We start from the raw sequence: 14,480 nt of genomic DNA, 5'->3' as shown, positions 1-14,480 counted from the left end.
AGAGTATAAACCAAGTCTATCCAGTCTTTCTTCATAAGACAGTCCTGACATCACAGGAATCAGTCTGGTGAACCGTCTCTGCACTCCCTCTATGGCAATAATGTCCTTCCTCAGATTTGGAGACCAAAACTGTACGCAATACTCCAGGTGTGGTCTCACCAAGACCCTGTACAACTGCAGTAGAACCTCCCTGCTCCTATACTCAAATCCTTTTGCAATGAAAGCTAACATACCATTCGCTTTCTTTACTGCCTGCTGCACCTGCATGCCTACCTTCAATGACTGGTGTACCATGACACCCAGGTCTCGCTGCATCTCCCCCTTTCCCAATCGGCCACCATTTAGATAATAGTCTGCTTTCCCGCTTTTTTTTGCCACCAAAATGGATAACCTCACACATTATCCACATTATACTGCATCTGCCAAACATTTGCCCACTCTCACCCAGCCTATCCAAGTCACCTTGCAGTCTCCTAGCATCCTCCTCACAGCTAACACTGCCCCCCAGTTTAGTGTCATCCGCAAACTTGGAGATATTGCCTTCAATTCCCCCATCCAGATCATTAATATATATTGTAAATAGCTGGGGTCCCAGCACTGAGCCTTGCGGTACCCCACTAGTCACTGCCTGCCATTGTGAAAAGGACCCGTTTACTCCTACTCTTTGCTTCCTGTTTGCCAGCCAGTTCTCTTTCCACATCAATACTGAACCCCCAATGCCTTGTGCTTGGAGCAGCCTCCTTCAATTGCTATAGTCTTCTTCTGAAGTGGGGTTCGGGGTTTTAGATTCAGAAATCATGAAGGTATGGTGATTATATTTTCAGTCTCAATGACATGTTGTTGGAGGAAGACCCACAGATGGTAGTATCCCCTGCTGCCTCCTACTCTTGTCCTTCGTGATGGCAGAAGTCACAGATTTAAGAACCTTTGCGCGGAATAGCCTGGGCAAGTAGCTGCTGTGCATGCTACGTTTACCACAACCATGGTGTGTGGATGGCTTAGAGCAGGACATTTGCTGTCATCCAAGTTGACTGTTTAATCTTGGCATAGCATGGAACGTCTCCAGTGTTGATGGAGCTGCATTCATCTAGACAGGTGGAGATTTCTTCATCACTCTCCTAACTTTGCCTTGTGGATGGTTTTAAGTATCTGAAGGTGAAATTGTTGCCAACTCCCTGCTTCTGATCTCAATCCACTTTGTTAATAGTTTTCCCATGATATTCCTGATAAATATTTGGCAAAACCAGTCTTTTTCACAACTGATTATTTTACCAAATTCCTACATTAGGTCTGTTATTGGATATAACGCGTGTTGGCAAATTCTCGGTTGATCACGCCACATGTAATCTGAGAATATATTTACTGAACTTTCAAAGCCAAGCTGATGGCCGATTGGGAAAGGGGGAGATGCAGCGAGACCTGGGTGTCATGGTACACCAGTCATTGAAGGTAGGCATGCAGGTGCAGCAGGCAGTAAAGAAAGCGAATGGTATGTTAGCTTTCATTGCAAAAGGATTTAAGTATAGGAGCAGAGAGGTTCTACTGCAGTTGTACAGGGTCTTGGTGAGACCACACCTGGAGTATGGCGTACAGTTTTGGTCTCCAAATCTGAGGTTCGGGACATTATTGCCATAGAGGGAGTGCAGAGACGGTTCACCAGACTGATTCCTGGGATGTCAGGACTGTCTTATGAAGAAAGACTGGATAGACTTGGTTTATACTCTCTAGAATTTAGAAGATTGAGAGGGGATCTTATAGAAACTTACAAAATTCTTAAGGGGTTGGACAGGCTAGATGCAGGAAGATTGTTCCCGATGTTAGGGAAGTCCAGGACAAGGGGTCACAGCTTAAGGATAAAGGGGAAATCCTTTAAAACCGAGATGAGAAGAACTTTTTTCACACAGAGAGTGGTGAATCTCTGGAATTCTCTGCCACAGAGGGTAGTTGAGGCCAGTTCATTGGCTATATTTAAGAGGGAGTTAGATGTGGCCCTTGTGGCTAAGGGGATCAGGGGGTATGGAGAGAAGGCAGGTACGGGATACTGAGTTGGATGATCAGCCATGATCATATTGAATGGCGGTGCAGGCTCGAAGGGCCGAATGGCCTACTCCTGCACCTAATTTCTATGTTCTATGTTTCTATGTTTCTAAGCAGCGAGGAGAAATGATTGATCATTCATATCAAGAGCATGAGTTATAAGAAAAAAACAAAAATATATTTTTTTCCTCAGTAATACCTCAAGTGCCTGAGGTGGTGATCTTAAATATGTGTATGTCAATAAACAAAGTAAAAATTATTAATGCAAATACTAATTAAAACTAAACTGAGGGTAGAGGGCTAATAGTCATGCATTTGAATTTTGTGTTTCAGCATGTTTAAACAAAGCAATCTAAAGTCTTGGCATCATGTTTGGCACAGGCATTGTGGACCAAAGGGCCTGTCTTTTTGCCGTACTATGTTCTATATACTGTATATATATATGTTCTATGTTCTATATACTGTATATAATATATGCTATATACTATATACTGGAAACCTCTACATTTTCTTTGGAGCAACCTGGAATGGAATGGAGGAGGAAGTACAGATGGAAAAGCAAATTAAGGAAAATACACACACACACCGAGGAATACTAACATTCAAATCAGATTGGATGCAAATATTTAAAGTCAGTAAACCTCTTTGAAGATTCAGTTACTCCATATATTGTAGAATATGCAGTGACAAATATGTTCTGTCCTACACTATACCACGTCTAACCATGAGTGTGTCACTTCAGAATAGCTTATGGAGAAATTGCACATCTCATTTCTAAGGAAGAAAATGGCAGTGCAATAAACAAAAACCTCCCAGCAGCAGTTAGACTGCCCCATGATCTTCAATAACTTTACCATTACCAGATCTCTCACCAACAACATCATATAAAGAGTTGTTGATCATACAGCATAGAAAAGGGTCCTTTGGCCCACCAATGCCATGCCAACTAACAAGCATAATCTTCTAAATTCCTTCATTAAGCCCATTTTTTGTCTTTGAAGTTATAGATGTTTGTTATTCTATGAGTAACCAATTAACTAAAAGCTATTCCACCATCTGCAAATGTTGGAGCTAATCTCATGTTCATGGATGAGTGCAGCTCCAATATCTCTCAAGAAGCTTGATACCATTCATGACAATACAAATAACTATGGCTTCTAGCCTCCATCACAAACATTCCCTCACCCAGCCACCATGCATCAGCAAAATGCGCTGCTGTTACTCGTCAAGATTTTCTAAATAAGTTTGAAATCTACAGTTTCTGCCACCATGCATTGGTATTGTACTTATTACTGGTAAGTTTCCCTCGAAGATACATGTCACTAAGATTTTAAAATATATTCTATTCATTCACTGTTACTGGCCAACACCCTGGAACTGCCGACTTCACAGATCTCAGGAAGTACATCCACTATACAATGACAATGGTCCGAGCAAGCAGATTACAATACACAATATATTACAATTTATTACTTCTTCATTCTTCAAGTCAATTAAGGATGCCTTGGACACGCTAGAGGCAGGAAACGTGTTCCCGATGTCGAGGGAGTCCAGAACCAGGGGCCACTGTTTAAGAATAAGGGGTAAGCCATTTAGAACCGAGATGAGGAAACACCTTTTCACACAGTTGTGAGTTTGTGGAATTCTCTGCCTCAGAGGTCAGTGGAGGCCGATTCTCTGGAAACTTTCAAGAGAGAGCTGGATAGGGCTCTTGAAGATAGCGGAGTCAGGGGATATGGGGAGAAGGTAGGAATCGGGTAATGATTGTGGATGATCAGCCATGATCACATTGAATGGCAGTGCTGGCTTGAAGATCCGTATGACCTACTCCTGCACCTATTGTCTATTCAAAACGTTTTGGCTTTGCCAGTGACACCACATTTCATGACCAAATAAAAATCTAATAAAATTAATCACGACATGAGACCAACAGATGTCAAAACTTACTGTTGTATTTTGAATTGATTTACTATATTATAGATCTGATATAGGGAGGAGATGGAGGCACATATTACCCAGCCATTAATTCCCAACAATTCTAAAGTCCAATAAAAACAGAAGTGAATGGGAACAGAAGATATACAGTCATACTGTCAAAGAGTGATACAGTGTGGAAACAGCCCTTCGATCCAACTTGCCCACACCGGCCAACATGTCCCAGCTACACTAGTCCCATCTGCCTGCGTTTAGTTCATATCCATCTAAACATGTCCTGTCCATGCACCTGTCTAACTGTTTCTTAAACATTCGGATAGTCCCAGCATCAACTACCTCATCTGGCAGCTTGTTCCATACACCAACCACCCTTTGTGTGAAAATGTTACCCTTCAGATTCCTATTAAATCTTTTCCTCTTCACCTTGAGCCTAAGTCCTCTGGTCCTCCATTCTCCTACTCTGGGCAAGAGACTCTGTGCATTTACCCTATCTATTCCTCTCATGATCTTATACACCTCTGTATGATAACCCCTCATCCTCCTGTGCTCCAACGAATAGAGACCCAGCATATTCAACCTCCCCCTATAGCTCACACCCTCTGGTCATGGCAACATCCTCGTAAATCTTCTCCGAACCCTTTCAAGCTTGACAATATCTTTCCTATAACATGGTGCCCAGAACAGAACACAATATTCTAAATGCGGTCTCACCAACATATTATGCAACTGCAACATGACCTCCCAACGTCTATACTCAAAGTTGGTCAGAAACAATTCAAAATGTTGAAAATTTCCAAATAACAAGAAAGAGACGGAAAACTGCTTTCTTAGATGACTGATCTCCAGCTGGGCATGAAGTTGGATTGTCAATATTGTATTTCATACAAGGTCAGGCTTGAAATTAATGCATGCATTAGCTTCGCTAGGAAGGTTTCTCCCCCATTACTGTTCTCAATTGAAGACTTCTCCAAGTTGTTATTGATTTAAGGTCAAAAGGAAGCTGATAATTGTTGCCACTGACCACAAAATCCTGCTCTTTGGTCTGCCAGAACAAGCACTATCCCAGTCTGATTTAGCTCAGGATTGGTCCGGAATCTATCTTCATGGATAGGGTGGGAAAAGTATACGAGAATGGGCATCCTGTGCTATTATACTGGGTAGCCAATTCCCTGTTTAAACGTGGGGTGTATGATCCCATAGAGGATCACTGTTAATTTATTCTCCTCCTCCCACTCATGCTACTCCCGCTATTTCCAGTAATTTCTCTTCACGATGGGTATCCCTTTTCTCACTATTTTCCTCCCACGTCTCCCCTGTGCTCTTGCTCTCACTGAAATTTACAGCATAGGACAAATCAGTAGGTGCCCGACTGATTTCTCCTGCCCCCACTGATCTCGTATGAGACAACCAATTCCCCATTTAAATGTGTCAGGAAGAACTTTACCAATGGCAGGAGGGCCCCAACATTAACGGAGAGAAAAATAAATTGTCTGGGGGGCATCATTCTCCTGATCACATCCCATTGACCCTTCAGGCCCAGTTATGGTAGTGTGGAAGGGCTACATTTGTGTCGCCCAGAGGTTTATGTCTCCGATTCCATCGGTGGAAACTTCAGATGAACAATGGAAGATGGCGAAGTCAGCTACAAATATGAGGATAATTTTTTTTAAAATGTGAAATGTATTTTGTATCCATCACCTCTGTATTCTTTCTGAACCATTGATATTCAACAGTTGGATATCCAGTTGCTTCGCAATAGAGTCTCACTGACTGGCCAGCCAGAACTGCCCGGGAAACCGGCTGAACGAGGATCTTCAATGAAGCTGGGGTGGGGAAAGAGGTTCAAAGTCATTATCACATATGGCAAGCTGTGTCCAAACCTAACATAATTAAAACTTGGAAGCATTCAAAAGTCAAGCAACATTGGTGAGAAAAGTAAGAGAATCAATGTATCATGATACTAACTGGCGACTTTGTTTAATGTATTAATGAATTGTACATCTCCAACAGCTTTTGGGACTTCTACACATGTCAACGACTTCATCTACTTTGGGAAAATGGAAAGAGAAGCACATTTTAAGTTGCATAGAGAGGAAGTTGGAGTGAACAAAGGAAACATCTATCAAAGACTGAAGTAACAGTCATTAAGGAAACAATTACTTTAAAAATAGGTAAGTGGGCCACAATTGTATAGAAACAATTTAAAATATAATAAATTGAAATAGAAATTGGTAGCATATCTGAAATTGTGAAATCCCGGGAGTTGCAAAGTGCCTAGTCCTAGATGAGGGGCTACTCCTCCCGTTCTTGCAAGACATTCTTGATTAGTACAAGTGTCAGAGGTTATGAGGAGAAGGCAGGAGAATGGGGTTAGGAGGGTGAGACAGATCAGCCAGGATAGAATGGCGGAGTAAACTTGATGGGCCAAATGGCCTAATTCTACTTTGTCTTATGACACCGTTGGAGCAAGAGCTCAAAGACAGAAAGGTCAGAGTTGAATGGACAGACTTAAAATGAGAGATTATTGGAAACTCAGCGCTACTCTTGCAAATTGAATACGGGTGTTCTGCAAAGTAGTCACCCAACAACATTTAGTTTCTTCATGTGGAGGATACTACATTACAAGCACCGTGTTCAATATACTAAATTAAAAGAAATGCAAGAGAACTGTGTTTCACCTGGAAGAGCTGCTTGAGTTACTGGAGAGTGGGAAGGAAAGAGATTAAAAGGGCAGGTTGCATTTCACACAGTTGCTGCGAGATGGGATGTGGTTGGTGAAAATGGAAGAGTAGACAGTGCACTCACAGAGGGGCCAGTCCAGAATGCTGAAAAGTGAGGGTTGAATATGAATCATAGATTCACTTGCATTTCTTCCAATTTAATGCGATGCAATCAATGCTCACGAAATGAGATCTTCTACACTGGAGAAACCATACACAACGCAGGCGATTGCTTCGTAGAATACTCAGGTACACATGTCGCCTCTGAGTTAAGAACTCATGATGCTAACTTCATGAATTCCACCACCACACCTGGCAGTGCATTCCAGCCATCCACTTTGTTAAGGTAATATGCGCTCAAGATGATCTTTTTACATGAATCCACGGATTTAAGACTTCCAATCAAGATGAGCTTAATAACCAACCACTATTATCAGATGCTGAGAAATAAGACGCTTGGGTAAACTTTCACTTTGGAAAGAACCTTGATGATGTACCTCTGTAGCTTTGCCTTTAAGGAGGCCCAGTGGTGAACTGGAATACAGAATTTTTAAACTTCCACTCTTTTGTAAGCTGTTAAGGGTCTCTGGATAAGTTTATCAACATTTAACACCAATACATTGAGCATCATCCATACATGGCAGTTTGTTGATACACATCTGTGCACCTTAAAACAGAACCAGTTGCTGTAACCCATGTAGAGCATTGAATCACACATTAAATACTGCCTTTCACCTCATATAAGCGACTGCAAACAAATGTGGTGACATTCTTCATTCTGAAAATCAGGGTCTTTTAGCAAACAATTTTCTTGCATTGTGAACACACAACTCAAACAAACCTGAAATTCGCAGAAGCTGAAAAGCTTCCGTGTGCCCCATAGCTTGAAGGAAATCCAAGAGGTCTCTCACGGTAACACCCCTACTGCCCATCAAGTGGAGCAAGCTTCGGCTGGGGCTTCCATCTGGGTCCAGCGTTTTCAGCGAGCATTTGTCTAGGTCATCTGAGCTGGAGAGGAAATAATTACACGTCTTATTTGAGATTGTGAACGAACATAGCAAAGTACAGTATAAGAACAGGCACTTCAGCCTACAGTGTCTGTGCCAAACATGAAGCCACGATTAGCTAATATCATCTGCTTCCATATCCTTCCATATCTAAGTGCTTGTCCAAAACCCTCTAAAATGCCACTATTGTATCTGCCTCCTCCAACATCCTTGCCAGCACAATCCAGGCACCCATCACCCTCCGTATAAAAATCTGCCCCACATACCTCCCCTAAACTTTGCCCCCTCTCTCACTATTGTTATGTACATCTATCAGGTCTCAACACTGGTGCCCCTCAAAGATGCATTCTCAGTCCCCTACTATACTTCCTATATACTCACGACTGTGCGGCCAAATTTGGTTCTAACTCCATTTACAAGTTGTCGGATGACACCACTGTGGTGGGCTGGATCACAAACAATGACGAGCTCTTCCATAAGCTAAAGTACTGTCCAATTCATCTCTAAGCATTGCAGACATTGGACTTTATGTCTCTGTAATTGGCACACTACAATGCTAAGAACTATATTCTGCACTTTGTATCTTCCCCTTTGCTTTATCTATTGTACTTGAGTTGGTTTGAGAATGGTATTACCCGATGGTATTAATTGGATTGATATAACCAAATTGGCCAAATAGATCCAATAATTTATATTAAATTTAGCAAAAGGTCTAACTTAATGCACCAATGGAACCAAGGAGGAAATCTAGATTAAAATGTTTATGTCGTAATATAATAAACAAAAGCAAGTTACCGTGAGAGACTTTGAGGAAGCTGGAATAACATGTTGGAGGGGCAATTAAAATGCTTATACAAAATAAATTATTGCCGTCATCACCTTCCACCTCCTCCGCCTCCACCACCCACTCCTTCCTGAATCTTATGTAGATTGTGCGCTAAATCTTAAACATGTTCACACCTCACTGCTGAGCTGTCAGACCTGCTCCAGCAATTCAAGTGATCATGGTCAAACTAAACGTAACCTCAACTCTGCATTCTTATTTCCCCATGGTAACTTTTCAATTCCTTGCTCACCATATATCCATCTACCTCTGCCCAAAAATATTCATGTACTCTTAATATTTCCACCGTTCTTTCACAAAGTTAGTTGCAAGCACCCATGACCCTTTGTAAGGTGATGTTTTTACATGGATAGGAAAGGTTTAGAAGAATATGCGCCAAAAGCTGGCAGGTGGAAGCAGTGTAGGTGAGGCATCTCGATCGGCCCGGGCAAGATTGGGCCATAGGGTCTGTTTTTGTGCTGCATGACTCGAGGATTTCAGGAGTCCTGACCCAAAACACCACCTATCCATGCTCTACAGATATGCTGCCTGGCCTGCTGAGTTACTCCAGTACTTTGTGATTTTTTAAAAATCTATAAAACATTGGTTTGGCTACATTTGGAGTATTGTATGCAGTACTGGTTACCCAATTAAAGGGAGGATGCAGAGGCCTTGGAGAGGATTCAGACTTTTATCTCTGGATTGGAGGGCATTAGCAGCAAGCAGAGATTGGACAAATATGGATTGTTTTCTCTGGAATGTCTTAGGTGACGGGGAGACCAAATAGAAGTATATAACATTATGAAAGGTATAGAGAGGGTAGGTAGTCAGAAGCTTTTTCCCTGGGTGGAAATGTCAAATATTACAGGACATAGCTTTAAGGTGAGACAGGGAAAGTCTCAAGAAAACACAAAGTACTAGAGGAACTTAGTGGTCAGGCAGCATCTGTGCATGGAACATTCAGATGATGTTTTGGCTTGGCTCAGGCATGTGCCTCGAAAATGCTGTTGGTGGAAGCAGACACAAAAGTTGGTGTTTTATAAGGCTTTTTAGAAAGATACATGAATATGACAGGAATGGAGGGATCTGGATCATCTGCAGGCAGAAGTGTTTAGTTTGACATTGTGTTCAGCACAAGTATTGTGGGCAGAGGAGTCTGGTCCAGTGTTGTACTGTTCTCCATTCTACATCCATGAAATGTAGTAAGTCACTCAGTTCACAGGCAATTAGAAATAAATGCTAGCCTAATCCTAAAACTGAATTTTAATAAGTGTATTAAAAATGGTTATCAGGGTAACTTTCAGCGATGTGTCCTTGTTATTATCACCAAATCGAGTCACCTTTAGCACAGGGCGAGTTTTGCTTTAAAATGCAGTTCTTGTTAAAAAATAGAAAAACACAGAAGTTGGTAGAAAATCTCAGCAAGACAGGCAAGATACTGAATTAACGCTTCAGATTCCCAATGTGTGTCGTTTGGCATTGATTTTTCCTTATCATCTGTAGGTAGAATAAAGTAGGTAGAACAAGGTCCAATATTTCTCCTGACAATGTTACCTGAGTTTGAAACGCTTGTCAGCTCCCACGATTTCCGCCAGCTTCCTCCAGCCACGACCATTGGTCTTGTCCAACAGGTCGCTTAATTTCTTTAGCGTGTGTTCCTTCAGGCTGTTGATGTTGGACGGCGGCTGCTGCATGGACTCTGCCATTGCAGCTAGTGGGTGAAAGGGAGCACTCTTTCAACTCCGGCATTCACCGCCCGCCACCGCCCGCCGCACCTGGTAAACGAGACACCTTCAGTCACTCTTCAACCGCTGCTCTCCAACCAACGCCTTTCAAAGCACACAAAAAGTGTAACACTTACTGGAATCGGTGACTTCCAACAGCTGATGACGGAAAAACATACAAAGTAAAGTGTGCAAAGTTAATCTCAGACAATCCTTTATCCCATTCACGATCTCGCTGCTCCATTTAAATCATACCTCTCCCAGTATTAAACCCATCACATCTCTGCTTGTCATTGCACTCGCCGATTAACAGACGTGTTTAAGCACAGCAAACGACATGGAACTCTCTGTGAAAGCCGGCGAACCACCCACTTCCTGGTCCTAAGACGATACACGACTGAATCACTTCATACAGGCACGCCCCAGCAACAAAGGCAGCTGGGATTTGTAGTTCACATAGAAACATAGAAAAATAGGTGCAGGAGTAGGCCATGTGATGTGACCCTTCGAGCCAGCACCGCCATTCAATATGATCATGGCTGATCATCTAAAATCAGTACCCCGTTCCCGCTTTTCCCCAAATCCCTTGATTCTTTTAACCCTATGAGCTAATCTAACTCTCTCTTGAAAACATCCAGTGAATTAGCCTCCACTGCCTTCTGTGGCAAATAATTCCACATTCACAAATCTCTGGGTGAAGAAGTATTTCCTCATCTCAGTCCTAAATGGCCTACCCCTTATTCTTACACTGTGACCTCTGGTTCTGGACTCCCCCAGCATCGGGAACATTTTTCCTGCATCTAGCCTGTCCAATCCTTTAAGAATTATATATATATAAGATATCCTCTCATCCTAAATTCCAGTGAATACAAGCCCAGTCTACCCATTCTTTCATCATACGTCAGTTCTGCATCCCATGAATTAACCTGGTGAACCTGCGCTGCACTCCCTCAATAGCATTAATGTCCTTCCCCAAAGTAGGAGACCAAAATTGCACCTAATACTCTAGGTGCTGTATCACCAGGGACCTGTACAACTGCAGTAGGACCTCCTTGCTCCTAAATTCAAATCCTCTCACAATGAAAGCCAACATGCCATTAGCTTTCTTCACTGCCTGCTGTACCTGCATGCTTACTTTCAGTGTTTAAGAGGGAACTGCAGATGCTGGAGAATCGAAGGTTACACAGAAAAGCTGGAGAAACTCAGCGGGTGCAGCAGCATCTATGGAGCGAGGGAAATAGGCAACGTTTCGGGCCGAAACCCTTCTTCAGACTGATCGGGGGTGGGGGTGGGTCGGGACAAGAAAGGGAAAAGGAGGAGTAGCCAGAAGGCTGGGCTACTCAGCCTTCTGGCTACTCCTCCTTTTCCCTTTCTTGTCCCGACCCACCCCCACCCCCGATCAGTCTGAAGAAGGGTTTCGGCCCGAAACGTTGCCTATTTCCTTCGCTCCATAGATGCTGCTGCACCCTCTGAGTTTCTCCAGCTTTTCTGTGTAACCTGCTTACTTTCAGTGACTGATGTAAAAGCACACCCAGGACTTGCTGCGCCTTCCCTTTTCCTAATCTGACACCATTCAGATAATAATCTGCCTTCCTGTACTTGCCCAAAGTGGATAACCTCACATTTATCCACATTATACTGCATCTGCCATGCATCTGCCCACTCACCCAACCAATCCAACTCATCCTGCAGCCTTATAGCACCCTCATCGCAGCTCACACTGCCACCCAGCTTTTGTGTCATTCGCAAACTTGGAGATGTCACATTTAATTTCCTCATCTAAATCGTTAATATATATTGTAAATAACTGGGATCCCAGCGCCGAGCCTTACGGCACCCCACTAGTCACTGCCTTTCACTCTGAAAAGGACCCCTTAATTCCTACTCTTTGCTTCCTGTCTGCCAACCAGTTTTTTATCTATGTCAATACCCTACCCCCAATATCATGTGTTCTAGATTTGCACACTAATCTCTTGTGTGGGACCTTGTCAAAGGCCTTTTCAAAGTCCAGATACATCACATCCACTGGCTCTTCCTTATCCATTCTACTTGTTAATCAAGCATGATTTCCCCTTCATAAATCCATGCTGACTTTGACCAATCCTGTCACTGTTTTCCAAATGCGCTGCTATAACATATTTAATAATCCACTGAAGCATCTTCCCCACTACTGATATAAGGTTAACTGGTCTATAATTCCCTGTTTTCTCTCTCCCTCCTTTCTTAAAACGTGGAATTACATTGGCTTCCCTCCAGTCCACAGGAACTGATCCAGTCGAGAGAACATTGGAAAATGATCACCAATGCATCCACATGTTCTAGGGCCATCTCCTTGAGTACTCTGGGATGCAGACCATTAGGCCCTGGGGATTTATCTGCCTTCAGTCCCAACGGTTTACCTAACACCATTTCCTGACTAATGTAGATTCCATTCAGTTCCTCCCTCTCACTAGATCCTTGGTCCCCTGGTCTATCTGGCAGATTGTCTGTGTCTTCATTCGTGAAAACAGAACCAAAGTATTTGTTTAACTGTTCTGTAATTTATTTGTTTCCCATTATAAATTCACCTGTATCTGATTGTAAGGGACCTGTATTTGTCTTCACTAATTTTTTCCTTTTTACATATCTAAAGAAGCTTTTAGAGTCAGTTTTAATATTCCCCGCAAGATTTCTTTCATGCGCTATTTTCCCCCTCTTAATTAACCCCTTTGTCCTCATCTGTTGACTTCTAAATTTCTTCCAGTCCTCCAGTTTGCTTATTCCTCTGGCCAATTTATATGCCTTTTCCTTGGATTTAACATTATCCTCGATTTCCCTCGTTAGCCACGGTTGAGCCGCCTTCCCCGTTTTATTTTTACGCCAGAAAGAGAGGAACAATTTTTGGAGTTCATCCATTCGGTCTTTAAATCTTTGCCATTGCTTCTCCACTGTCAACCCTTTAAGTGTATGTTATAGGGAATTTTGGAAAATTGTAAGGAAGATGAGTAGGTTATAGTTTGGTTAACCCTGGAGCTCACATACTGGGAGCATGATGGGAAAATGCCCAATAATGTAGTCAGAATAGCAAAGCTAAAACATTCTGATGAAGAACAGACTTCCTTATCAGTAGGGGGGAGGATAGTTCATTGTAGTTCTGTTCTGGGTTCTTCTCTGTTGCAATCTTGCATTACAAGCTGCTCTTGGTCAGTGTTTATCAGGGAAGTTTTCCAAAGGTTAACAAATTACCTCTTTTACGAGGGTGTTCCATTTGGCGAGGTTATCTGGACATTTATGGTCTCTACATGTGAGATATGTGGGTGGGAGATTTCCAAACAACAAGAATCAACGGGGAACAACAGGAAACACCAGGAAGCTCAGGATTAAAGTTAACTTTGGGGAACCACAAAGATTATGGGTCACAGAGACATGGATTAATGACTGTTCATTTCAACTCCACAAGTAACCATTGTGTCATGAAGGTATAAGAATCCTATGTTACTATAGAATTTTGAAGTAGTTTGAGCTTGCCTTTATTAAACCAACGTGTTCGATAGACTCACCACTGATCTATGAGTTGTTTTATTTTGTGTCTCTGCCTATCTGAGTAAAGTCAGTACAGGTAAAGTACAAAATTCCAACCGTATAATTTGCCAGTCTATCCTAGCTAATTTCCATCTCATATATTCAAAGTCTCCTTTATTTAAGTTCCAGACCCCAGTCTCTGAATTAACCGTGTCACTCGACATCCTAATGCAAAATTCCACCTTATTGTTGTCACTGTTGCCCAAGGGTCTTTGCACAACAAGATCGCTAACTAATCCTTCCTCATTACACAATATCCAGTCTAGGATGGCCTGTCCTCTAGTCAGTTCTTCTATATATTGGTTTAAAAAACCATCCCGTATACATTCCAGGAAATTCTCCTCCTCAGCGCTGCTACTAATTTGGTTGGCCCAATCTATATGTTTTCTTTCCAAGTGAATTACAATCTGTCGTGGTAATTCTTCTGTGAAGGAAGGAACTGCAGATGCTGGTTTAAATCGGCAATTCTTCTGTTCTGTTCTACACACCTTTGATAATCTCTACCTGACGGTCTCACAAAATTCTCAAAAGCACCCATTAGCAGAATTCATCATATGGATAGGTAACGTTTTGGGTCAGGACAGAGGTTCACATGCACCTCATCTAACCTCATCTACTGCATTCACAGAGAGTTTCATGCTGTTTGTGTGCTTTACGGTGCTTAACCGCCAAT

General features: G+C 42.4%; 1 protein-coding gene across 5 annotated transcripts in view; it reads right to left on the bottom strand.

Annotated features, from left to right (window-relative positions):
- The window catches only part of malt1 (MALT paracaspase 1), a 72,444-nt gene extending 61,791 nt beyond the window's left edge, over nucleotides 1-10,653 (bottom strand). Inside the window, exons 1-4 of one of the 5 annotated variants that reach the window (XM_055665980.1) lie at nucleotides 10,502-10,652; nucleotides 10,077-10,351; nucleotides 7,534-7,700; nucleotides 5,671-5,795 (exon numbers count right to left, since the gene is read on the bottom strand). In XM_055665980.1, the coding sequence (XP_055521955.1) occupies nucleotides 5,671-5,795; nucleotides 7,534-7,700; nucleotides 10,077-10,228 (444 nt within the window). In that variant the 5' untranslated portion in view covers nucleotides 10,229-10,351; nucleotides 10,502-10,652. Of the gene's footprint in view, nucleotides 1-5,670; nucleotides 5,796-7,533; nucleotides 7,701-10,076 lie in introns of all 5 variants that reach the window. The other 4 variants (XM_055666034.1, XM_055665912.1, XM_055666151.1 and 1 more) reach the window with 4 other exon arrangements.
- Between the last annotated feature and the right edge of the window lie 3,827 nt (nucleotides 10,654-14,480).

The sequence above is a fragment of the Leucoraja erinacea genome, chromosome 1, assembly GCF_028641065.1.
Source record: "Leucoraja erinacea ecotype New England chromosome 1, Leri_hhj_1, whole genome shotgun sequence".
Taxonomy (NCBI): Eukaryota; Metazoa; Chordata; class Chondrichthyes; order Rajiformes; family Rajidae; genus Leucoraja; species Leucoraja erinaceus.
This window is presented reverse-complemented; position numbering and strand designations above follow the sequence as displayed.